General features: G+C 34.7%; 1 protein-coding gene across 1 annotated transcript in view; it reads right to left on the bottom strand.

Annotated features, from left to right (window-relative positions):
* Positions 1-2,188: 2,188 nt before the first annotated feature.
* The window catches only part of AGBL3 (AGBL carboxypeptidase 3), a 68,798-nt gene continuing 44,465 nt past the window's right edge, over positions 2,189-26,521 (bottom strand). Inside the window, exons 14-16 of the mRNA XM_076006632.1 lie at positions 26,354-26,425; positions 6,968-7,199; positions 2,189-2,967 (exon numbers count right to left, since the gene is read on the bottom strand). Of these exons, the coding sequence (XP_075862747.1) occupies positions 2,544-2,967; positions 6,968-7,199; positions 26,354-26,425 (728 nt within the window). The 3' untranslated portion in view covers positions 2,189-2,543. The remainder of the gene's footprint in view (positions 2,968-6,967; positions 7,200-26,353; positions 26,426-26,521) is intronic.

Raw genomic sequence — 26,521 nt, 5'->3', positions numbered from 1 at the left:
AATAAATTGCTGGGATTTTGATTGGGATTGATCTACAGATATATTGAGAAGAACTGACATCTTGATAATATTGAGTCTTCTTACCCATGAACATAGAATTTCTTCCATTTATTTCTTCTGTTTATTTACTCCATTTATTCAGTTCTTTGATTTTTTCATCAGAGTTTTTTGTGGTTTTCCTCATATAGATCTTGACATATTCTGTTAGATTTATATTTAAGTATTTAATTTTGGGGTGCTAATGTTGATGGTATTGTGTTTTTAATTTCAAACTTCAACTGTTCATTGCTGGTCTAAAAGATAGCAATTGACTTTTGTATATTAATCTTGTATCTTACAATCTTGCCATTATCACATTACTTCCAGGAGTTTTTCATGTTTTTGATTCTTTGAGGTCTTCTACATAGACAGTCACGTTATCTGTTCCTTTCCCTCTTTCTTTTACTTCTGGCATTTCCATTATACACTTTACACCTAGTTGCCCCTTAGTTGTTGGACATGCTGTATTTTCCATTATTTTCTTCTCTTTGCATTTAAGTTTTGGCAGTTTATATTGGCATTTCTTCAAGCTTACTGATTCTTTCCTCAGTTGTGCCAAATCTATTGATGAGCCCATCATTCATTCCATTACAGTGTTTTGATTTCTAGCATTTCCTTTTGTTTCTTAGAGTTTCCATCTCTCTGCTTATGTTACCCATCTGTTTTTGCATGTTGTCCACTTTTCCCATTAGAACTCTAAGCATATTAATTGTAGTTGTCTTAAATTCTTTAGGGTATCTAGGGAAGGTTTTTCAGAGGAGATAGCACTTGAGTTGAATCTTAAAGAAGTAGGGGCTTGCTAGGTATACCACTAGAAGTGGAGAATGCTAGACAGAATAAGTGAATAAATGGGAATAAATGAGAATAAATGGCCTTTATGATAGTGGCATGCTCAGAAAACTAAAAGTTAAGTATCATAGCATGAAGTACAGAGTGGGGAAGTGGCCTACAGATACTCTTACTTTAGGTAAAGCATCTTATACGATATTTGTATCAAATGATAAGATACAGGGATAGCCAGTACGGGTGAAGACCCAGGTAAAATTATTTAGGCAATATCTATGTACCCCTAAATATTTCAAGAAACAGTTTTTTTCACTTTTTTTGTTATTCACAAAGATAATCAACACTAGAGCTTACAATTTCAAACTCTCAGACAACTGAAGGTTCAAATGATATTTCACTGAATTAAAAATCAAGGTTTCCCTGGAGCTCAGGCTTTTGTCCTAATAGATGAGGATAAGGGCAAACTGAATTTTGAGAGCTCATATTCCATCATGATGTCAGCTGGAATAAATGCTATAATCTAGAACATTATTCTCCTGCTTTTCCACGCCTGAGCTCCTGTCTAGCAGAGGGTATCCCAAAAGGGAGTTGATCTCTGCTCTTGCCCCAGAGAATCATTGAGAATGAAAATTTTGAGCCAAAAAGTTGGGGGACCCTCTGACAGCCAGGATATTTTCCTCCAAAGTACAATCTAATTTATTCAGAAGATAGCTATTTTCCACCAGTTTTTAAAGATTCCTGGGTAAATCTATAGTCAAGTTTCTTTAAAATACAATGGTTACTCTTTTAATATTCCAACAGGCTCTCCTTGAATCCTCCTTAGCTACTGAAAATATTTTTGCAAGTAGATCACCCAACCTAGGTCTTCCTAGTTCTGTCCTGCCTTCATTAGGCTTGTGGCCTGCACTTTTAATGTACTGCACCTGCCTCACCCTCCTTTTGCTTAGCCTCACCCTGTGATGGATGCCATTGTTAACCCAAGACTATAGGCTGGTTGACTCTGTTTTCTCACTTACCACATTCATCTTGACCTGACATAACTGTTCCTTGGTGTGTCCTTCAGGAATGCTTCCCAGTGCTCATCGCCTTTATAAATGGCAAGCTACGAGGTGCTGGACTTGCTCCAGGGTGTTCACATGAATAAACAGCTGGAGACGTACATTCATTTGCTCTAAAGGAAATTGCACATCTAATCTTTTACATCTTTGCTAAATTTGGGGAAATAAAATGATTTTAAGCCATAGTCTATGCATTTCAGTGTCATTTGGTGCCACACTTTTTCTCTGTGCAATTAGCACCTTTTAATATATAGTATTTTCTCTAATTGTTGGAGGTGCACAACTTAACACTCTACTATGCACTTTTTAATTCTGTAATCATTTTATTCATGTATATTTTATCTGTAAAATTTTATGATAATCTTCTAGTGGAGAGAAATGTCTTTTATATCACCACTGGTTCCTAATATGCCAACAATATAACAGAAATTCAGGAAATCATGTTTGTTGACTGATTCATTCAAATGCTTAGTAGGGAGATTAAAATCAGTGGTATAGTGCGTGTCATTCCTTCCTTGAGTTCTTAGTTTCTGGCATTGTATGCAAAGTAATTTTGAAAGAAATAAAAAGTTCAGAGATTTTTTTCCATGTTGACAAAAATAAAATATGTAGGCATATGTTATCTTTCATCCACAATTTTTAGAGCAGCCTAAAGCTAGATTAACTGTCCCTTTCCAACTTCAGACGGAAGATGGATTGTCCACCCTTCTTATTTAGTTTCTCCTCCTTATTTTTAGTTAGATGGGGGGTTACATGCTTAGAGCTTTGCTTGTTGGATGCTCCAGATTGAAGACGCTCATCTTTTATATTATTTGCATCTGCTCCAAAACTTGAAGGAGCAGTCTCCCGTTTGCTGGTGAGAGATTTCATGTCTTCATTCTTTATGGCCTCTATTCGAGAATGTTTTTTCCTCTTCTTGGGGCCTTTGAGAGGTGACAAACTTTCAAACGGCCTATAGGACATAGACTGGAACCATTCTGAAGAGTTTGGCGTAAAAGTACTTTGGGTTATAGAAGGATGATTTTTGGGTGGTGTCCAAGATGTGCTGTATCTCTTTATATTTATGCAAGTAGTTGGCTTTAGTCTAGAAAAGAAATGAAATATGTGAGTTTTTGACCAACATGTACCTACTTTGTGGTCTTAGGTATATCGACTTAGTATAAATCACATTTTTTGCTTTTGGTGAATTCATCCTTAAGACTTTTACCATCATTTCTAAGTCTTTATTTCTGATCATGATTTTACAGCACTACTCCAATCTTATATTCTAAATGCCTAGAGGATATGTTTATTTGGATACCTGGTGTGATCCTAGCCTTTCTGATACAATAGCCACTCTAGGCCTCAGCAGTTTTTCTGTACATCTAGTTGTAGCAGATAGTCTGTAAAATTCTGCTTTGCCCCAAAAACATTTTCTGTTTATTCTATTAGAACAGATTCAGTACACATGCTATAAGGTGTTTTTCTGTAACCAGTAAAATGATCAATGTAAGTCCAAGAGAGAGATTTTCCTCAAGAGAGGGAGGTTTTGTAAATTACGAATTGCAGCCATTTAAAGTATCTCAGGTTTTTTTTTTGAATTCTACTTTTTTTTTTTTTTTTTTTTTTTGAGACAGTGTCTCCCTTTGTTGCCCAGGCTAGAGTGCCATGGCATCAGCCTAGCTCACAGCAACCTCAAACTCCTGGGCTCAAGTGATCCTTCTGCCTCAGCCTCCCAAGTAGCTGGGACTACAGGCATGTGCCACCATGCCCAACTAATTTTTTCCATATATTTTAAGTTGTCTAGCTAATTTCTTTTGATTTTTTTTTTTTTTTTTTGGTAGAGATGGGTCTTGCTCTTGCTCAGGCTGGTCTCAAACTCCTGAGCTCAAACGATCCACCCGCCTCTGCCTCCCAGAGTGCTAGGAGTACAGGCATGAACCACTGCACACGGCCCAGAAATATATTTAAAGGACGTAAATCCTCTTGCTAGCATGCTATTGATTAGTAATATACCTAGACCCTATTCATTTTGGCTTAAGAACAGAACAATTTAAGTTCCAGTCCTAGAATTATATTCAAATGTTATATCCTTCACTATGATAATTCTGCAATCTGTTATGGAGCATTAAACATTTTCCCCTTATCCCAACTTGATGTCCAAGATGGTTTGCAAAGGTGTGATCTTCTTATTCTTTGCTTATTCTTACTTTATCCTGTAATCACTTACTATAGGTAATATTATGTGAGAGTATTGAGCCAGTCAGACAAAGGATATATAAAACAGAGAAAAGGCAGCCATAAGGAAATAAACTGTAAGAACAAAAAAATCAACTTAATAATGTTTAGGTATGCTGTGAAATCATTTGTTAAGATTGGTTTTGCCTGCTGCTTTCTTACTTTTTAATATTTCCATATATACCTATATACTTTTGGGAGTGCCTGCCCCAGGAACAATTTCTGCCCTTCTCTGGGGACTGCCTCTAGATACACAGGGTAAGGCTTCCAATAGCTGTGTCTGTAACTAGGTGAGCTCTACCCACTGGCATGGTTGCCTATCAGATTATCTTTCCCTATAATTTAGAATTGGGAATGAGAAATAGGGAGTCAGTCTTGTAAGTGAAACTGCTATAGGATGCAAATTTGTGAGCTAAGGGATGTGAAAACATTTCTGCAGAGAGAGAAAAGCAGAGACTGAAGATGGATAAATGAGTAGGTTTCCATTCCCTAGTTTCAGTCCTTTCCTGAAGCCTGGCTGCATTCCTTCTCCCTCTGTTTCCATGAATAGTCTTGTATTTTCTTATAATTCTTCCCCTATACTCTACCTTATGCTTTTTGATTAAGTTAGCTTGAATTGGTTTCTGTTAATTGTAACCAAAGATGTCTTAATTAATATAACCTACTATTTGTCTAAACCTTCATGCTCAGACCAGTCCACACTGAGTGCATTTCTGGGTTCAAAGTATATAAGAGATCTTTAATGAAAGTAATGACTGAAGATCAAGCTATATCCTAATTGTCACCCAGACCCCTTGCTTATCTCCACATTCTCAACTTCTTGGCTCCTTTGCCTAGGTCTACTGTACTTTGTCATTTGTTTCTTCATTTCTGATTTTGCTGATATTATCATACTTGATCCCTTGTTTGCCTGGGCCTACACTATTTGCTTCTCTCATATTAGCTGACCCATTAGACTCAATTCTGGTCAGGCACTGCCTTTCCCAGCATGATAGCTACCCCACTCCACTAGAAATTGCCACCAATTGCCTATTTTTGTAATTTTATTGACTTTTGACTATATAAGAAACCAATTCCCATTAATAAACAATTAGGAAAAAAACATAAATAGAAATATCATCTGCTAATACTTTATCCAGAGAAAATCATTGTTGGGAAATGTGCTTCCAGAGCTTTTCTAGGTATATATGTGTTTGAGTGTATATTATATGCACATACATATAAATGCAGACATACCAAATCAAACTGTTCTGTAGCCTGTTTTGAACCACATATCTATGATGAACATTGTTCCATGTTAGTTAACATATACTTATAATATTTAATAGCTATATACTATTTTATTTTATGGATACACCATAATTTACTTAAGCAATCTTCTGTTGTTGGACATTTAAGTTCTTTCTTTTTTTTTTTTTTTGACTCTTTTAATCAATACTGAAATGAACATCACTCTACACAAACCTTTTAGCCTTTATTTAGGTTTATTCCTTAGAATCAATTTCCAAAACTGGAATTTTTTAGTTAAAATGAATATATGATATTAAGGATTTTTCACTTATATTGGATTGCCTTCCAGAAACTCTATACCAGTTTATATTCCCACAGTAAGAGAATTAATTCTTCCACTGAGAAGAAAAAATGAATGGTATTGCATTATGGTTTTACTTTGCAGTCTTTGGATTTAAGTGAGCTTGAACATTTCTAAATGTTCATTGGCCATGTTTTTTCTTTTGTGAATTGCTTAATCATAGCCTTTGTCCATTTTCCTATTAAAATAGTTATAATTTTCTAGTTGATTTATAGACACTCTGTATATTAAATACATTGATTCTGTTTTTCATTTGTGTTATAAAGATAAACGGCAAAACATAATGATAAAATTCAGAAAGACGCTGGAGTCAGAATGTCTAGTTAGATTTGAATATAGATTCTGCTACCTACTGGCTTGTGTGGCTTTGGACAAATTACTGAAACCACTTTGCACCTCAGTTTTCTCATATGTAAAATGTGAAGTGTATATGCATACATAACTTAGAACAGTATCTAACACATAGTACTTTATAAAAATTTGTTGATAATATTAGTATTATATTTATTACTTAGCTTGTTACTTTTATTTACATGGGTTTCCTTTTGGCCTTAGAGATGTTTTTGTTTTTTGTCTTTAGAAGAAATCTGGCCAGGCACTGTGGCTCACACCACTTTGGGAGGCTGAAGTGGGAGGACTGCTTGAGGTCAGGAGTTCAAGACTAGCCTGAGCAAGAGTGAGACCCCCATCTCTACAAAAAACAGAAAAATTAGCCAGGTGTGGTGGTGTGCGCCTTTAGTCCCAGCTACTTGGAAGGCTGAGGCAGGAGGATCACTTGAGCCCAGGAGTTTGAGGTTGCAGTAAGCTACAGTGATGCCACTGCACTGTAGCCTGGGTGACAGAGTGAGACTCTGTCTCCAAAAAAAAGAAAGAAATCTGGTCACATTCCCTTCTGCTTTCCTCTGAGTATCAAAATAAACCAAGGTAGTTCAGGTTAAATTTTTAATCCTGGTTGTCCCCTAGGATTATAAAGTTTAAAAACACCTGAACCATTTTCAAGTCAGGCTGTGATCATATTTATTTATGCATACTTTTATTCATAGATCCAAATTAATGAATAATTTCATGCAAATAACCAATCTACTAAGGCCTGATGACTTCTTCACTTATTTAGTGTTTTCCGATGGCTTTAGGCCTTTGTCCCTTTGTCAAATGAAGTGTAGCTGATACCATTTTCAAGAGCCTATGTTTGTTTCTTAGGATAAGGAATTAATAAAAGAATGCTTCCTTATAAAAGAATGTATTAAATAGCTAAGAATGATAAAATATGACTTACTGATGCTGGATTTGGAAGTTGGTTCTCATACTGAATAGCTGTTTTATCTGAGTGGTTTGTATGTTTTTAGTGCTATCAATGATAGGGAGCAAATATTGTAATATTTCTTGAGTTTGAGCTATTCTTTTATTTCTGTAGATTCTTTTTTCATCATCTGTCCAATTTCTGCCACTCTTCTTGCTTTGGAAAGATGTACATTCTTTCATTTTGCTTTTTAAGGTGTGATGTGGATCTGGGGAACAACCACAAAAATATGGACAGATATATTAACTGTATTTATTCAACAATTATTTATCAAGCATTATTATATATGCCAAGGGTTTTATCTAAAATTCCTTGCCTATCTTATACTTTAATGACAGTGGGCAGAAAATAAACAAGTAAAATACACAGTATGTCAGATAATAACATTTACAGGATAAAATAAAGCTGGGGAGGGGAATAGAGAATTCTTGGGTGTTTGATTTCCATTTAAAATGATGTTAAGAGAAGGCCTCCCTGTGAAGCTGACGTGTCATAGGAGTTAGGAAGTCAATCAAGCAGATTTCAGGGGAAAGAGCATTCTAGGCAAGGGGAAGAGTAAGTGCGAAGGCTCTTACTGAGACAGGAGCATGGCAGTGTGTTCAAGAACACCATGATGGCATCAGCAGCTGAAGCAGACTGTACTCAGGGGAAAAGTATAAGATAGGAGTTTAGGTAGGTAACTTGGACTCAGCTCATGTAGGGCCTCATAGGCTACTGGAAGGACTTTGATATTTTCTGAGTGTGAAATGGCGAACCATTGGAGGGCATTGAGCAGAGGAGTGTCACAGCCTCAAATTTGTTTTGACAGGATTGCGCTGATTGCTGAGTTGAGAACAAATTGAAGAGAGGCAAGGGTGAACAAGCATGGAGATCTGGAAGATTCTTGAAACAATCCACACAGGAAAGAGGACGGTAAGTTTGGGCTAGGGTAGTGGAGATGGCTGGAAGCATGAAAAGTAGGGGGTGTCCTGGGTATGTTTTGAGATTTCCTAAATATTGGATGTGAGGTGAGAGAATTAAGAGAGGAATAAAGGGTGGCTCCAAAGATTCAGATTTAAGGAAATGGCAGCATAGGGATTATGGGGAAGACTGTTGGAAGAACATGTTAGAAATCCTTTCTTTATTAGATGATATGGAGGAATTATTGTTAATTGACACTGGAGTATAATAATGTTTTTAAAAAGTGTTTATCCTCGCCCATACCCATTAGGATGGCTGCTATCAAAAAACCCCAGAAAAATAACAAGTGTTAGCAAGGATTTGGAGAAATTGGAAACCTCGCGCACTGTTGATGACAATGTAAAATGGTGCAGTCATTGTGGAAAACAGTATGATGATTCCTCAAAAAATTGAAAATAGAATTACTATATGATCCACTAATTCTACTTCTTGGTATATATCCAAAGAATTGAAAGTGGGGTCTCAAAGAGACATTTGTAAACTCATATCCACAGCAGCATTATTCACAATAACCAAAAGGTGGAAGCAACCCACGTGTCCATTGTCAGATGAATGGGCAAACAAAGTGAGGTATATTCATATGATGAAATGGTTATTCTGCCTTGAAAAGGAGGAAAATACTGATACATGCTACAGTGCTCAGAAACCTTCAGGCCATTATGCTAAGTGAAATAAGCCAGTCACAAAAAGACAAATACTTTATTTGTCTTCTAAATATTTGATTCCACTTATATGAGGTAACTAGAATAGTCAAATTCATAGATACAAAAAGTAGGATGGTTTTCAGGGGTTTTGGGGAGGGGAAGTGAGTTGTAGTTTAATGGGTACAGAGTTTCACTTTTAATAGAGAAAAAGAATTCTGGAGCTTGTTTACACAACAATGTGAATATACTTACTACTACTGAACTATATACTTAAAAACAGCAAATTTTATGTTATATGTATTTTATCACAATTAAAAAAAAAATCAGCAGTCGGCCAGTGCGGTGGCTCATGCCTGTAATCCTAGCTCTCTGGGAGGCTGAGGCAGGCAGATCATTTGAGCTCAGGAATTCGAAACCAACCTGAGCAAGAGGGAGACTCCATCTCTACTATAAATAGAAATAAATTAATTGGCCAACTAATATATATAGAAAAAATTAGCCGGGCATGGTGGCGCATGCCTGTAGTCCCAGCTACTCGGGAGGCTGAGGCAGCAGGATTGCTTGAGCCCAGGAGTTTGAGGTTGCTGTGAGCTAGGCTGATGCCATGGCACTCACTCTAGCCTGGGCAACAAAGGGAGACTCTGTCTCAAAAAAAAAAAAAAAAAAAAAAAAAAATCAGCATATTCAGGAAGAAAGAGGGGGAAAAAATCCCTGAATAAAGCCTGAAGCAAGACTAGTAAAGACTGAAGTAAAGACTGAAGTCAGACATTTTAAAGAATGTAGCAGGATTATTTATAATGCCTAAATTGGTACATAGACAGCATAGGAAAAAGTAGGACACATAAAAGCAAGAAAATACATTGTGCTTTGTCAAGAAAAATTGTTTATCTAGTTAGAGATATACACTGAACTATTTATGAGTAAAACAATATGATTTGTGGAATTTATTTTAAAATAATCTAGGGAAAAAAGTGGTGGGAAAATAGATGAAACAAGAGTGGCAGGATGCTGATAAGGATGGGTGTGGGTATCAGTGGGTTCATTATTCTCTACTTTTGTTTATGTTTGAAAATGTCCACAATAAAGTTTTTTTTAATAAAGGAACTGTCAATTCTTAAAAGAAAAATAAACAGATAACTAAAGTACTCATTGAATTGAGCTAGATCTGAAAGATAATTATATATCTGAAAGATATATAATTATATATCTGAAAGATAATTACAATATCTGGCAACGCTGGCAAATGAAATGAATTTATCTACAATTTCTTGAGAGGCCATTCCTAGGCCACTCAATAAACATTTACTGAATGCTTGTTATGCATCTGGCACTAGGTTTGGTTTGGCAAATAGATATGAAATACTTATTCCTTGCCTTCCATATGCTATGAGTCAGGACTAGAGAGAGCAAAGCAAAATATCAATTAGAACATATTTCTGTAGAGGTAAACCATGGTACTTATTATAGAATTACAGAAGAGAAACTGGATAAATACCTATGAGTATTTAGTTCTCTTCCAGAACTCAAGAAGTCTGACTGGGCCCTTCATTAACCTTAGACAGAAACCATATCATTCCTTTATTGGTAAGTTCAATAATGGGAAAGGACAGATATCCTTCTGTAAGAAACTGAGTGATAATGAAAATTTGACATTTTAGAAGAAAATGCATAGCCTTAAGTGCATATATTATAAAAAGGCTGGCAACACCAAAGAATAAAAGTGAATAACTTCCTGTGAAATAGATTTACTTTCGTTGAAAGAAAACTATAGAATTATTATTAATGTGTCACCAAGATTTACCAGAACATATGTCTATAAGATAAAGTAGTCAAGAAGAAATGAGGCTATAAGCTTAGGAAACATTGGATAAGGCTCAAAAACACAATTTTTAAATTAAATACTGTGGTGGAGCCTGTGGGGAACATTGTGAAGGAAAAAAACACCTTTCCTTTTTGCATCAAAATTCCATGAATACTACCTGTCTCCAGGTCTTCTCCTCCTATACTAAAATGCACATCTCTTAGATTTGTACCTCCATCATCCTACTCACATTCCACTGATCAAGCTCCTCAATAGCCTCTGTGTTGTAAATTTCAGTAGTCAATCCATCTCACTCTGCCCATCAGAAGCATCAGATTCAGTTGATCATTCCCTCCTCTTTGATACACTTATCTACTTAGCTTTCAGGACAACACATTCTCTTGGTTTTCTTTCTACCACACAGGGTTTTCCTCCTACCCCAAAGTCTTCTTTGTTGGTTCCTACTCTCCTCTATCAATGTAGCAGTTCCTGATGACTTGGTCCTTAACTCTCTTCTGTCTCTAAACTCACTGTCTTAAGAATCACATCCAACCTCATGCCCTAAAATACTATCTATATGCTGAAAATCCCCACATGTATCCCCCGTCCAGATCTCGTTCCTGAACTTTGGACTTATATCTATCTACTTATCCATACATACCTCAACATCAATGTCTAAAAGATATCTCAAAGGCAACGTATCCATATTGCCGCTCCATGCTTAGTCTTACCCTTTTCAGCAGATGGTAATTCAATCCAGCTAGTTGCTCTGGCTCCAAACCATAAAGTTTCTACAGTTCTAAAACCTGTGAAGCTGTCACCACAATCAAGATCTAGAGAAAATCTAGAAAAGAACACCCTTAAAAGATTCCTTGTGCTTCTTTACATCCATCTGTCCCTTCATCCCCTACTCCAGGAAACCTTTATCTGCTTTTTGTGTCTATAGATTAACTTGCATTTTATGTGAATGACATAATACAGCATTTTCTTTTCTGTGTCTGGCTTTTCACTTAGAATAATGGTTTTTAGACTCATTCATGTTGTTGTGAGTATCAGTAGTTCATTACTTTTTTATTCAATGGTATGGAAATACAACATTTCATTTATCCACTTACTTGTTTAGGGATATTTGGCACATATATATATAATCTTCATTTTGGGGTATTATAAATAAAGTTGATAGTAACATTAATATACAAATCTTTGTGTGGACATATGTTTTTATTTCTCTTAGGTAAATACCTATGAGTATTTACCTAGAGTTACATGATAGGAATATGATTATATGCTTAATTTTTAAGAAACAGTTTTCCAAAGTGATTGTATCATTTTAAATTTCTGACTTTAATATATAATAATTCTTGTTCCTCCAAACCCTTGCCAACACTTTGCACTGTTAAACTTTTAAATTTCAGGTATTATAGTGATTATGTGCTAGCAGTTCATTATAGATTTAATTTACATTCCCTAATAACTTATAATGTTGAGCATGCTTTCATATGTTTATTTGCCATCTATATATGCTTTGGTCAGGAATCAGTGCAAATATTTTGACCATTTTAAAAATTAGTTTGTTTGCTGTAGTATTAAGTTTTAAGAGTCTTAATGTATTATCAATGCAAGTTCTTTATTGGATGCACATTTTGTAATATTTTTGTAAATATTTTTCCCTATATGTCCCATGCAGTTTAAGCTTTTAACAGTGTCTTTTTAGAAGAATGATTTTGACGAAGTCCATTAACCCATTTTTTTCTTTTATGATTTAGTGTTTTTTGAATAGTTTGGTATGTAAGGAATCTTTGACTATACCAACATCATAAAGATTTTCTCCTATGCTTTCTTCTATAAATTTTATAATTGTAGCTTTGATATTTAGATCTATGATCCATTTTGATTTAATTTTTTGAAATGGTATGAGGTAAGAGTTAGTGTTAATTTTTTAACACTGGATGTTAACATGGATATTTAAGAGCCAAATAGATGATTATGTGATCTGGAGATAGGACAAAACCTTCCCAGCATTAGAGCAATGAAAAAAAAACCCACAAGAGAAATGACCAAAATAAATAAAGATAATTGAAATGTTACATATAAAAATATGCTAGATAAAATAAATGAAAGCAAATAATAATTTAGGGATAATATCTACAAAACTTAAGATAGAGGGGGATTAATAGTATGTTAGGCATTCTTATGAATCATTAAGATGGAGACTTTAACAGAAAAAGGAGAGCTGGACGCAGTGGCTCACGCCTATAATCCCAGCTCTTTGGGAGGATTGCTTAAGTCCAGGAGTTAGAGACCAGTCTGGGCAACAAAGTGAGACCCTGTCTCCACAAAATATTAAAAAATCAGTTCTAGACTACAGTGAGCTATGATTATACCACTGCACTTCGGCCTGAGTGATCTCTGCCTCACGAAAAAAAAAGAAAGAAAAATGAAAAAATATATGAAATGACAGTTCATAAAAGAAGAAAATCAAATGGCTAGTAAAATGCTAAAAAAACTTCAGCACTAAGAATACTCACAGATATTTCTCGTATAAAATTCTCTAACTTTGAGAGCAATCTGGGTGAAAATTTAAGCCTTCACAAAATGGTCTATTGGCTTGTCATAGCCACATAAAATTGAGAACCTAAATGAGCGTGGTACATATTTGAGGTGCATTTTTTTGATACTTTGGATTATGTCAATAGAATATAAAATTCTATTGACCAATTATTCCATCTGGTTATCTTTGAGATTAGAAAACTTTTTAAAGAATCAATGAGAAGAATGGCTCCATTTTTGATTAAACACTCTGGGGAAGACAAATTAAAAATGCTAATTTATTCCAGAAATAAAAGGAAATATCAAAATAAACATAATTTCCATGGGAGTCCAATTTTTAAGACCAAATGAAGAAACTCCATGGTCCACTGACAGTCAGCAGGTAAGATTTAAGTAATCACAGATTTGGAGCAGGTGAATTTAACTTTAGTTTTACTTACTATAATTTAAACTAACATGAATAACTGTGATAGAATTAGAGTTGGGTCAATCTTCTCTGGTCTTCTATAGGGGCACTTCAGTATAGACACATCCCAGGATGGAAACCATGAACTACAATAGGCTTATTAGCTAGGCACACTCTAAAGACTTCTAAAGTGATTTTCAATGGAAAAAATCCCATGTCTAGGAAGCAGAAGCTACCAGAATATGGTAGTGGTATGTCTTTTTATTTTCTTGAGGAGTAGTGGTATGAAGGGCATCAGTAACAGGAAGATATTGGGAATAGGCAATCAAACATGTTTTTCAAGTTGTATTAAATCAAAAAATTTTCCCCTATATTCAACTAATAGGGATTAAATAAGGCAAGTATTTGTCAGATAGGTCTAAAATGGCTATTAATCCCCTCTGTTTACAAAAGCAGTTCCCATAATCCAGGTTTCTTAGGATTTATTAATGATGATATAGTGAAAACCATCTTTGTATTTATTAAAATTCTAAATAATAATAATAAAAAAAACCACCTTCTGTTGGTATTCTTGTTTTCCCAGTCCAAGAGGAAGATTGTTTGCTCATAGAACACTTCAAGGATGTCACTTTGAAAGCATTTCCATACATATCAGTTCCCTTGAGCTGAATTGTTTCCTGGAATGGCCTCTTACTTGTTTCTAAAAAATGTCTTTGTTGGTCTTTGCTATGACTCTGAATCATACTTTGGGAGCTGAAAAAAATTGGGTACTCTCATTTCAATGTTGACAGTAAACTACCCATGCAAGAGTAATGTAATGCCATGTTATATTTGCATATCACACCTCAGAGTACACAAAGTCTTTTTAAATGTATTATCTTATTTGGGGTTCTCCCCAGTCCTAGGATGGCCTTTGTTATCCCCATATTACATAAGGGGAATCAAAGAGGTTAAGTTATTTGTCCAAAATCACATAACTAATAAGAAGCAGCAGCAGGTCTAGAATTCACATCTCCTAACTCTAGTACTTTTTCTGTTACCTTCTTTTGTCTTGATGTATCTTTCAATTTATTTCCATAGAATATGATAATATATTTTTAAAAATTAAGTCTTAGTTTAAAAAAATCAATTGTAGATCCAAGTATGGGTATGCCCAAAGATGCCTCACATACTGGTCTCCCACCTAATTTGCTAGGTTTCTGGGGCAAGAGAGTCTACATCTTTCATCAGAACTCATTTTATTTAACAGAATCAAGTTCTTAGAAGAGAAGCCAAGTAAAGAAAAAAGGACATACCATGGTGTCTCTGCAAATTTAGTCAGTTCTCAAATACTCTACCTATGGATTCCTACTGTACTGTCCAGATAGTTGTTCATATTCCTAAAGACAGGGAAACTTACCAAGGGTGACAGAGATATGATTGATTACTAGTTTAGACAAAACTACAACATTTGTTTATGTTATCTTTGACTTCCTTTTCATTCTTTTCTGGTTTTAAGTACTAGTTTTATTCCCATGCAACCAATGCTCCAGTTGATGCTACAGATAGTAAAACATTTGATTATCATTCATTCTAAAGTCCAAAATAATTGTCTTTTGCCACAAGTATTTGTTTAAAAAGAGAAACTTTTTAAAGATAATGAAAAGTTTTAAAGATAATGCAATGATAAATGCATAGAAATAAATGTCTAACTGTGGTTTTAAGGCATCCACTGAGGATGGTTTGGGAATACTGAAATATTTTCAGAATCCATCAAAATTCATCTTATGGGCATTCCTATGTATGACACTGACTCAGTCACAGAGACTATGTCGACTATAAGGAGACTTCTGATTATCAATGGTTATCAAAAAGCTACTTTTGCCTGTTGCTTTAATTTACAATCAAAATCTTATGAGGCAGAGGAAGAGAAGTAAGGTAGTCAGGTAGAATAAATCAAGTACAGTTCTCCTACCTTAAGTATTTTTTTAGAAGCCAATAAGGGACTCGTTCAGGTATTTTCACTAAAAAGAATATACCATAAAATATCTGGTTACATTTTTAATATCAACAAAACTTGATTTTTTACTTTCTTGATAATTACTTCATCTATATATTTAATAGCTAGATTAATTGAGCTTATCTTCAATTAAACTACCATCACCTCATTCATATATATGACATATATGAGTACATACTTCCCCTGGAATCCTTTTAATGAAACTGTTTCAAGAATAGCGAACAGTAGAAACACCTATCTAATAACTGTGAAACAATTCAGAACTGATTATATGTATGTTTGGATCTGTGAAGCACATCTACATGTACACTAAAATGATCAGCATTTTTATAGAGCTAATCCAGGGCACAGTTATATACCAGACCAAAGAAAATAGTTTAATATGTAATAATTATATGCACATATGTTATTTTAACATAAAATAAAAAAATAGGTATTTAAAATCATATATTATTCTAGTTCAACCTCTGTGGAAAGCAATATGGAGATACCTCAAAGCGATACAAGTAGATCTACCATTTGATCCAGCAATTCCACTACTGGGCATCTACCCAAAAGATCAAAAGTCACTTTATGAAAAAGACACCTGCACTCGAATGTTTATAGCAGCACACTTCACAATTGAAAAGCTGTGGAAACAACCCAAGTGCCCATCAATTCATGAGTGGATTAATAAAATGTGGTTATATGTATACCATGGAGTACTACTCAGCTTTAAGAAACAACGGTGATATAGCATCTCTTGTATATTCCTGGATAGAGCTGGAACCCATTCTACTAAGTTAAGTATCTCAAGAATGGAAAAACCAGCACACATGTACTCATCAACAAATTGGTATTAATGGATCAACACCTAAGTGGACATATAGGAGTAACATTTATCGGGTGTTGGGAGGGTGGAAGGGGGGAGGAGGGGATGGGTATATACAACCAAACTAGTAAGATGTGCAATGTTTGGGGAATGGACACACTTGAAGCTCGTACTCGAGGGAGGAGGGGGGCATGGGCAATATATGTAACCTTAACACTTGTACCCCCATAATACATTAAAATAAAAAAATAATAAAAATAAAAATAAAATCATATATTATTCTGTATTATTTGCTTTGATGTTACATAAATGCTATTATTCAAGCAAAACAACAATAGGACTATTTAACAGTGGTAATTAGTAGTAATTTAATAGTAAAATAAATTAAACAAATAGTAAATGTGAGAAAAATACAATATTTTTGTAATGTTTCTTTCTCTCCTCTGATACAGATTTTAACTCTTTATTGTATATTTAAGTTTTATAGGCCACATTATTATTGCATATTCTTAAGAGATATATAAGACCTTTAAAAAGTTGACTGTAAATACAATGGGGATAATTAAATAGATATTACCTGTATTTATGGCCCCAGAATGCTTCCACGGCATGACTCTGCTATCTTTACCTGTATTCAATAAAAATTAACAATTACATTTGCTTTTGTCTTATGATAAAGAGGAATATTTTTGCTCTTTCTATTTTCTTTTCCAACAATACTTCTCTGAACTTCTTGTAGTCTTTAGGATATCTTTCTTTTCTTTTATGCAATAGTAAAACAATGCACTTAAGTGTCAAATTCCCTTTGACCTGTAGGTCTGCTCTTATCAAGCTTGCATTACACTGATCCTGGTGTCAGTTTGATTCAGTGACATCAAGTTAGATAGCCTGTCAACAAAAATGTTTTGAGCATAGACTACAATCAGCCTTCTGTATCCATGGGTTCCACAGCTGTGGATGGAAAATATTTGGCAAAAAAAATGTGTCTGTACTGAACATGTCCAGACTTTTTTCCTTGTCATTATTCTCTAAGCAATACAGTATAACAAATATTTACATAGCACTTACAATGTATCAGGTATTATAAATAATCTAGAGATGATTTAAAGTATAGGGGGAGGATATGTGTAGGTTATATGCAAATATTAATACTACACTATTTTATATCAGGGACCTGGACAGCTGGAACCAATCCCTTATGATACCAATGCATAACTATACTTTGGGCTTATTAGCAATGGCAGGTGTTTAGACTTGTAGGAATTAATTTCCAGCTTTTCAAAAATGTCCATGCACTTTGTATCTGCAGACTTATTTTGGTAGACTAGCTGTTTGCCATTTAGGACCTTGGTGTCTATAAATTCATCATGCAGGGGCTCCATATCTAAAATATCCTGTTTTTAGATGCTCTAAAGCATGTAACTTTAACTTATATTTAACTTCTCTTTCTCAGGGAAAATGTTTTTCCCTGAGCACTGCGGTAATTTGAACTTAATCTGAATGTGGATTCCAAATAAATTATAGTTTTAGTGCTATTTAACATATGTGGTGCTCCTTTCTGGTGACATATTTTTGAGTCCTGAGTCAGTCTTATTTCCCCCAACATGTCTTTTTTTTTCACCATATGAGTTTTTGTCACAACCTATGTATAATATCAAATGACTCAGGTGCAGTCAGTTCATCCTTTTCTTAGATCCTTATGGACCCTTCAAAGATCATCAGAAAAAATTCTTTTACTGTAGTCCTTTCTTCTATTCTTATTTTCATCCTCAGAGTGTTTCCAAATTAGAGAAGGACATTCTTCTTGTCCCATATGTTAAAAATGTGATTTAATGGCAGACCAACATTTTAACATCTTCTCTATGGCAGCCAACAATGATATGGCTGGCTTGTAGGCACATATCTAAGGAGGCTATCTTCTTCCATTTATATAAAGTCAAAAATCTCATTAAGTGCTTTTGCATGTTTCTGCACTTTTTAGAAAACTAAAAAGTGACCAAAAACTTTTATTATGAAAGCCTCAATGTTATAGGTTAATAAATCATACCCTTTGTGGTACAAAGTGTGAAAGATATTTAGCAGGTAAGATCTTTTCATTTTCTTTGGTAAGACGTTTTCATTTTCTTTGGTAAGAATGAAACTTGCCAAAATTTACATTTTCATTGCCAACTTTGTAGATGGATGAGCAAACTCTAGCTTGTATTTGGACAAAATATTAGCGATATTTGGTTTTATTAAAATATTCATAGAGATCAAGATTATATGAAACACCTATTTTTCAAATCAAAGTACCTACGACCCAGGGGGAGTGTGTTTTTTGCTGCATGATGCAGTGTGTCACTTGATACACTTTTAGAAAACATTCTGTAAGATCTGACAAAATGAGCTCTACTCTGTAAGAGGCCAACACTTCTGTTATCAAAGTTACCTCTTTTGTTGACCCACAGAATATTTTATTGGAAACCTCTGAATCAGGAAACATAAATTTTACTCTGTTTCATCAAGAGGTCAAGAGAATGAATTATGTAATGAGTGTGCATTTGTGTGGTACGCCCAAGTGAATTCACCAGCTATTATTTTTGATTGAGCATTGGTGTTTTGTGGGGTGGTGAAAAACTTTCAGTTGATATAGAAGTATTTCTTTGTCCTGTGCTGGACTTGTGAGATTCAGTCTCCATCCTGGACTTGTGAGATTCAGTCTCCATATGTATTAATAATTTCACTTCCTTTCCTTTATGATGCCCAATCCCCAATCTGCATATTGTGTCATATGCCCCATTTCAGTTATTTATAACCGTTTATGCTGTTATAACTGTTATAAACTGTTTCCGTTGATGCTTTATTTCAGTTATTTATCTCCGTAAATAAGTGTATGTGCCCTTCCATCTGTCATTAAAATGTAACACAGTCTCTCTCCTTCCTCCCTCCCTCCCTCCCTTTCTTCCTTCCTTCCTCTCTTTCTCTCTTTCTTTTTTGGTGGTATCTGGGTATGCGGCATTGGTATTATACTCATTCCCTTTTCCTTACCTGAACTCTTAGAAAACATGGTCTCAATAGTCACAACATTAAAATTAAACTAGCACCATCTTGATACAAGGCCCAACCTGTTAATTCACAGGTTCAAAGATGAATTTCTAACGCTCTGGATTGCAACACACTTAAGTTGCACTACTGGATGCTACATTATTGAGAACAGCAAATCACGGTTGCCAACATCAGCAGTCAAGGGGAAAAAACAATGACAGTTGACTAAGAAAAGTAGATAATCTATGCTGTATCTATTTGATGTAAAAAAGTGTTGCTTCCAGTCTCTGTTTTGGGGGGACTAAAAGCAAAGATGGCAAATGGGATTTGTTCTTTCTTGCTTTTTAAAATACCTTATAATTTTTTTGTTAGGCACAGAACAGTGAGTAACAGGAACTCACTGTTAATAGGTCTTAGTGTGGGGCTTTACATTAATCTAACAAGAATTTGGACTGTGCTTAATGTTTGTTATAGTCACTGGGACCAGTGGCTTAAAATTCCTTTAGGATTTGATTTTGTCTCTCCTGTTGTCTTTGGGGTTCCCTAAGAACTACTTATCAGACAGAATCTTTGTCTTTCTTACAGCTTTCAGTAGTAAAACACTGTTATTATATTGGAGCCATGTTGGTGTGGTGGTAAGGCATAGGGGAGAGGAAGCATTTTATAAGTTTACTTAAATCTTTTAGTAGGCCTGTGTCCCTGGGCTGTGACCTTAATAAGTATTTCTTAGCTTTTCTTCCCCTGGCCCCTCAGTGAGACAGGAAGGCTAGAGGAGGCTAGAGTTGGAGAAATACTCTTCTCCAGATGGGATAAGACTCTGGTAATGCCTTTTCTTCTTGTGAGCTTAGCAACGTTTCAGGCTTAATTGACATTAGTGACTCCATTTTGGCTACTGACTTGATATTGAACTGCTGTTGAACTTTGAGACCCACAAAGGAACTATGAAAACCACATTCTTTTACAAACATCTGTGCTCTCAACAATGCAAGGAAACTGATCCCAGTCTTTAAGAACATTCTGTATATAGCTTTTCCTTGCCAACTGATGAAAATGCACCATTCTTCTAATGAGTAAAAACTTGTTTGATCAACTAATGAAATAATCAGACAAACAATTTATGTAATCTGAACAAATTGATATGAATGTAAGCCCTCTTACCCCTCTCGTGTGGTATAGTCTCTGACTACTCCCAGGTTGCAACTCCTATTTCTGAATAAATGATTCATTTTTCTCTGACCTATTGATTTTCTCCTTTTTGAGTTGACATCCTGGAGAGTAGGCCTTTATTATAGAGTATGTCCTAGGTGTATTTCACAATGTTTATTCTTCCTCTCCCCCTGCCAGAGCCACTAGGAGATTGTTCTAAGCTCTTTACTTTGAGAATCTGGTGAGGTTCTTGGAGGTAAAAAATCACAAAAGTGTGATGCTCCCCCTAAGACTATGGTCCCCAGGAGTTGCTCACTTTCAAGCTAGTGCACATAGCCTCCAGCAATTTGTTAAAATTACTGTTTAAGTGTTCCTACCAGTTTATGACTCTAGCAGCTTCTGCTTCAGGTTTAGCTCTGACTTTGTGGATTCATCTGCTTCTTCAGATTTTAGGGTGGTGTTTTAGCCAGCAGACTCAGTTCTCTGATGGATCCAAAAAGTTGTTGATTTTTAGTTTGTTCAGCTTTTTCTTGTTGTAAGGATAGAAATTATGACTTTCAAGCTTTACTCATGTTGGAGCTAAAACCAGAAGTCCCCTTGCTGTGTTTGAATAGTAAGTCTCTGTTTTTTTCTAAGAGTAGTTTTAGCTCTTACATTTGGGCCTATGATCCATTTTGAATTATTTTTAGTGTGTGGTGCAGGAACAAGTCCAATTTCATTCTTTTGCATGTGGATATCCAGTCATCCTGGTAGCATTTGTTGAAAAGACTATTTTTCCCCATCAAATTGTCTTGGCACCTTTGTGGAAAATCAATTTACAGTAAATGTAAGAGTTTATTTCTGTTTTTTCAATCCTGTTTCATTGATTTATATATTTACCCTTGTGCCAGTACCACACTGTCTTGATTACTGTAGGTTGGCAGTCACTTTTGAAATCAGGAAGTGTGAGTTCTCAAACTTTGTTTGTCTTTTTCAAAGTACTTTTGGTTCTTCTGAGTCCCCTGCATTTCCATATGAATTGCAGGTTCAGTTTGCTAGTTTCTGCATAAAAAGTAACTGAGGTTTTGACTGGAATTGCACTGAATCTGCCAATTTGGGGAACATTCCATCTTACCAATATTAAGTCTTCTGATCCATGAACATGGGAATATTTTGCACTTATTTAGAGCTTTTTAAATATATTTCAACTGTATTTTGTAGTTTTCAGTGTACAAGTCTTGAACTCCTTTTGTTAAATTTATTCCTATGTATTTTATTCTTTTTGATTTAAATGGAATTGTTTTCTGAATATCATTTTAAGAATGTTCATTGCTAGCATATAAAAAATATAATTAATTTTTATAACAGATTTATTGAGATGTAATTCACATATCATATATGTCATCAATCACAATTGATTTTTGTCTACTTATCTTTTATTCTGTAGCCTTGCTGAAATCATTTATTAGCTCTAATAGGTTTTTTATTTTAGGGAATTCCCAAAGATTTTCTATATAGAAGATCAAGATCAAGTGTTCTGCAAATAGAGAAATAGAGAAATTGGATTCCTTAATTTTTAATTCTTGCCTAGTTTTCCTGCCTGAACCTCCATTATAATGTTGAATAGAAGTGTTGAGGGTGGATATCCCTTTCTTATTCCTGATCTTAGAGAAAAAAGCATTTAGTCTTGCACCACCAAGACTTAGTTGTGGGATTTTCAAAGATGGCCTTTTATAGGTGGGGGAAGATTCCATTTATTTGTAATTTTTTGAGTGTTTTCTTTTTTAATCATGAAAGGATGTTGGGTTTTGTCAAATGCTTTTTCTGCATCTATTGAGATGATCACTTTTTTCCTTTTAATTCTATTAATATGGTGTATTATTTTGTTTAATTTTCATAATCTCATATGTTAAACCAACCTTACATTTCTGAGATAAATGCTACTTGGTTATGGTGTATAATCCTTTTTATATATTGCTGAATTTGGTTTTCTTGTATTTTGTCTTACTCTTTTGTCTTAATTCTTAATAGATACAGAACTTGGTAAAAAAAAAGTTCTATTTATATGGCTCCTAGAATCTTAATAATTAATTACCTTTTCTGAAAAATCTTCTCTGATTCATCCCTACCCCTAACTAACTCCTATGTAATCTCATAACACGCTAAGTGGCATTCATCCCATTATATTGCTTTTGTCAATTTACTTGTCACCTTCTTGGCTTCTTGAGAATAGACTATATTTTATATATCATTGTACCCCAGTATCTAGCACTATTACAATTTGGGACCTCTGGGAATCAGATAAGCATTGGATTTTAAAAGAACATGCACAATGATAGAAAGGAGATTATGTAACAAAGATCGAATATAAGAAAGTGAAACAGAATAGTGTTAGGATGGTTAACCCTCAAATGAACTATGATTTGAAAAAAATATTAACAACAAAAGTTTTACTTAGCTATATTCAGAATGAAAATATATCAAGGAATGTTTAGATTTATAATTCTGGGATTATTTTATGCTTATGGATGACAAAGCAGAATTCCTCAGATTTTAAATTACTTCTATCTTTTCTATCAAATAGAATTTTCTTTTGACTGAAAAGGGGAGACTAAATATTGAAGGAAATGACAGAAGTCAAAACATTGTGAATGAGTTATTTTCATCCCTGTGGTTTTGTGATCTATATGTCTATATTTCACAACATATATATATTTTAGCTTTCATCCACAGTTTCTGGCTCATAACTCCCATAGCCCTAGTTATAATGTCAGGGTACTTTAGGCCTCAGGAGAAGCTCTCAAGAAACAGAATCTTTGATCTTCTCCTGTCCTCCTTTCACCTGCCCAAGGCAGGACTCTAATCTGATTATGGGTCAAAAGACCCTCATTCCACAGAAGGTCCTGTCCCATATACTGGAGGAAGGAATGTTACACAGAGAGGCCAGGAAGAATCTGAATACATAGGCCTTGCTGAGTTTAGATCATTAGCTTTTTGTTCAATCACATTTCTACATGGTTGTCAATCATGTCTATGTAGTGAAGTCTCCATAAAAACCCAAAAGGACAGGGTTCAGAGAGCCTCCGTATAGCTGAACATGTGAAGGTTCCTGGAGAGTGGTGCACCCAGGGAGGGCATAGAAGCTCCATGCTCCTTCCACCAGACCTCACCCTACATATCTCTTCATCCATATCTTTATAATAATTCAGTAAATATAAGTAAGTGTATGCAGGAGTTCTGTGAGCCGCTCCAGCAAAACCCAAATAGGGGGTCATGGGCTGGTCCCAAACTTCTGGCCTCAAACAATAGTTCCACCTAGGACTCCCAAAACACTGGTATTATAGGCATGAACCACTGTGCCTGGCCAAGAAATACTCACATTATGGGACTTTCAGAAGGGGAAGGGAATGGCAAGGTATAGAAAACCTATCTAATGAAATAATAGCTGAAAACTTCCCAAGTCTGGGGAGAGATATGCACATCCACAGCCAGAAAGCTCAAAGGCTCCTAAATAGAATCAACCAAAAACATCCTTCCTGAGGCATAGTATAATTGAATTGCCAAAAGTCAAAGACAAAGACATAATTCTAAAAACAGCAAAAGAAAACTGTCAAGTCACATATAAGGGAATTGTAATTAGTCTAACAGTAGATTTCTCTATAGAAACCTTACAGGCAAGCAGAGAATGGGATAATATATTCAAAGTGTCAAAAATATTATACCTAACAAAGCTATCCTTCAGAAATGAGGCAGAAATTCACAGATAGGCAAAAACTGAGGGGATTCATTACCACTAGACTGGCCTTACAAGAAATGCTCAAGAAAATCCAATATATGAAAGCAGAAGCATGATAATCACTATTACAATAACACATACAAGTATAAAACTCACTAGTAGAGAAGATACACAAAGAGAAAAGAATCACAACTTATCACTGCAGAAGACCACTATACTGCAATGATAAACAATAAGAGAGGAAAAAAATATATAATAAACAACCAGAAAACAATTAACAAAATGATGGCTATATATCCTTGCCTATCAACAATAACCTTGAGTATAAACAAATTAAATTATTCACTTAAAAGATATAGACTGGCTGAATGGATAAAAAAATAACCAAACTATATGCTACCTACAAGAAATTTACTTTACTGTAATGACACAAAGATTGAAAGTGAAGGTTTGGGAAAAACATTCCACACAAACAGAAACCAAAAGTGAGCAGACATTGCTATAGTTATATCAAATACACAGACTTTAACTCAAAAACTGTAGAAAGAGACAAAGAAAGTCAATATATAATTATAAAGGGATCAATTCAGCAAGAAGATATAACAATTATAAATATAGATATACCCATATGCAATAGTGAAGCATCTAGATATGTAAAGCAAACATTATTAGATCTAAAGGGAGATACAAACTAATACAATAATAGTTGGGGACTTTAACACCCCACTGTCACCATCAGACAGATCATCTAGACAGAAAATAAAAAAAAAAAAATTGGACTTAAACTGTACTTTAGACCAAATGGACCTAACATTCACAGAATATTTCATCCAACAGCTGCACAATACACATTCTTTTCATCAATACATGGAACATTCTCCAGGACAGATCACATGTTATGCCATGAAACAATTCTCAACAAATTTAAAGGCCTTGAAATAATATGAAGTATCTTTTCTAGAAATCAATAACAAGAAGAACTTTCAAAATTATGTAAATTTGGAAACATGGAAATTAAGCAACATGCTTATGAATGACCAATAATTCAATGAAGAAATTAAGAAGGAAATTTAAACAATTTCTTAAAACAAATGTAAGTAGAAACACAACTTACCAAAACCCATGGGATACAGCAAAAGCATTATAGCAATAAATGGCTCCATCAAAAAAGTAGAAAGAGTCAAATAAACAACCTAAGGATGCATCTCAAGGAACTAGAAAAGCAAAAGCAAACCAAATCCAAAATTAGTAGAAGAAAAGAGATAGTAAAGATCACAGTAGAAATAAATGAAATTGAGTCTAAACAAACAAAACCAAAAAGTTGGTCTTTGAAAAGATAAAATTGATAAACCATTACCTAGACTAACCAAGGAAAAAAGAGAAAGACCCAAATAAATAAAATCAGAAATGAAAAAGAAGACATTACAGCTGATACCACAGAAATACAAAGAATCATTAGAGATAGTTAAGTGAACTAATTTCCCTGATTTGATCATTACACATTATATTAATATATATGTGTCAAAATATCACACTGTACCCCATAATTATGTACAACTATTATGTGTTATTAAAAATGATAAAAACAAAAAGTCTTTTGAAGAAACAGACCATTATTGAAAGAAAAATTGTATGAGGAAGCTATTCAGGATGAAAAGGGGTTAGATGGGCTAGCTCCCAACTGTTTGGCCTCTGACCAGTTCTCATTGTAGCCCTCAAAGTGGTAAGTTGCAAATTGTGGTCTGCAGATCACCGATATCAAAATTACCTGAGGTGCCTTATAAAAATGCAAATTCAAGGAGTGACACTAAGACCTACTCAGTCAGAAGCTGAGGTTTTCATAAATTCCTTAGGTAATTCTCGTGTCCACTAAAACTGAGCCTGAATCCTCTAATGCTGTGGTCCCCAACCCCCAGTCTGTGGCCTGTTAGGGACTGAGCTGCAGAGCTCTCCCGCCCTAAACCTGCGCGCCCCTCCCTACCTTTTGTGGAAAAATTTTCTTCATGAAACCAGTCCCTGGTGCCAAAAAGGTTGGGAACCGCTGCTCTCATGAGTAGGAGGTGACACTAGAGTACTTTAAAGGTCTTTCTCTGCTCTAAGATTTGGTGAGATGGGAATGAAAAGATTAGACAATTAGATGAATATTGTTTGGGTTTTGTTTTTTTTTTGACTGGGTAAAATTACAAAAATGCAAATTGACGTACAATGATATCTACTTATTTTCCCTATGTATTTCTAGAGCTAGAGAGAAAAATAACATATCATAGGTGACCATTCATTACTGTCTATGTTCATATTTTACTCACCCAAACCTTGATCAGTCAACTGTCTTCTAAAATAATCAACCATATAATCATCTGCTTCCTTTGGCCTTGTATCTAGAGGGGATAGTAAAAGATCATAGCACCATGAAAATAATTCATTGACTCATTTATATTCCATATTTTTAATCTTTTTTCAAAGTAAAAATGCTA

Source organism: Microcebus murinus, chromosome 9 (assembly GCF_040939455.1).
Source record: "Microcebus murinus isolate Inina chromosome 9, M.murinus_Inina_mat1.0, whole genome shotgun sequence".
Classification (NCBI taxonomy): domain Eukaryota; kingdom Metazoa; phylum Chordata; class Mammalia; order Primates; family Cheirogaleidae; genus Microcebus; species Microcebus murinus.
The sequence above is the reverse complement of the archived record's forward strand: the minus strand, read 5'-3'. Positions and strand labels throughout refer to the sequence as shown.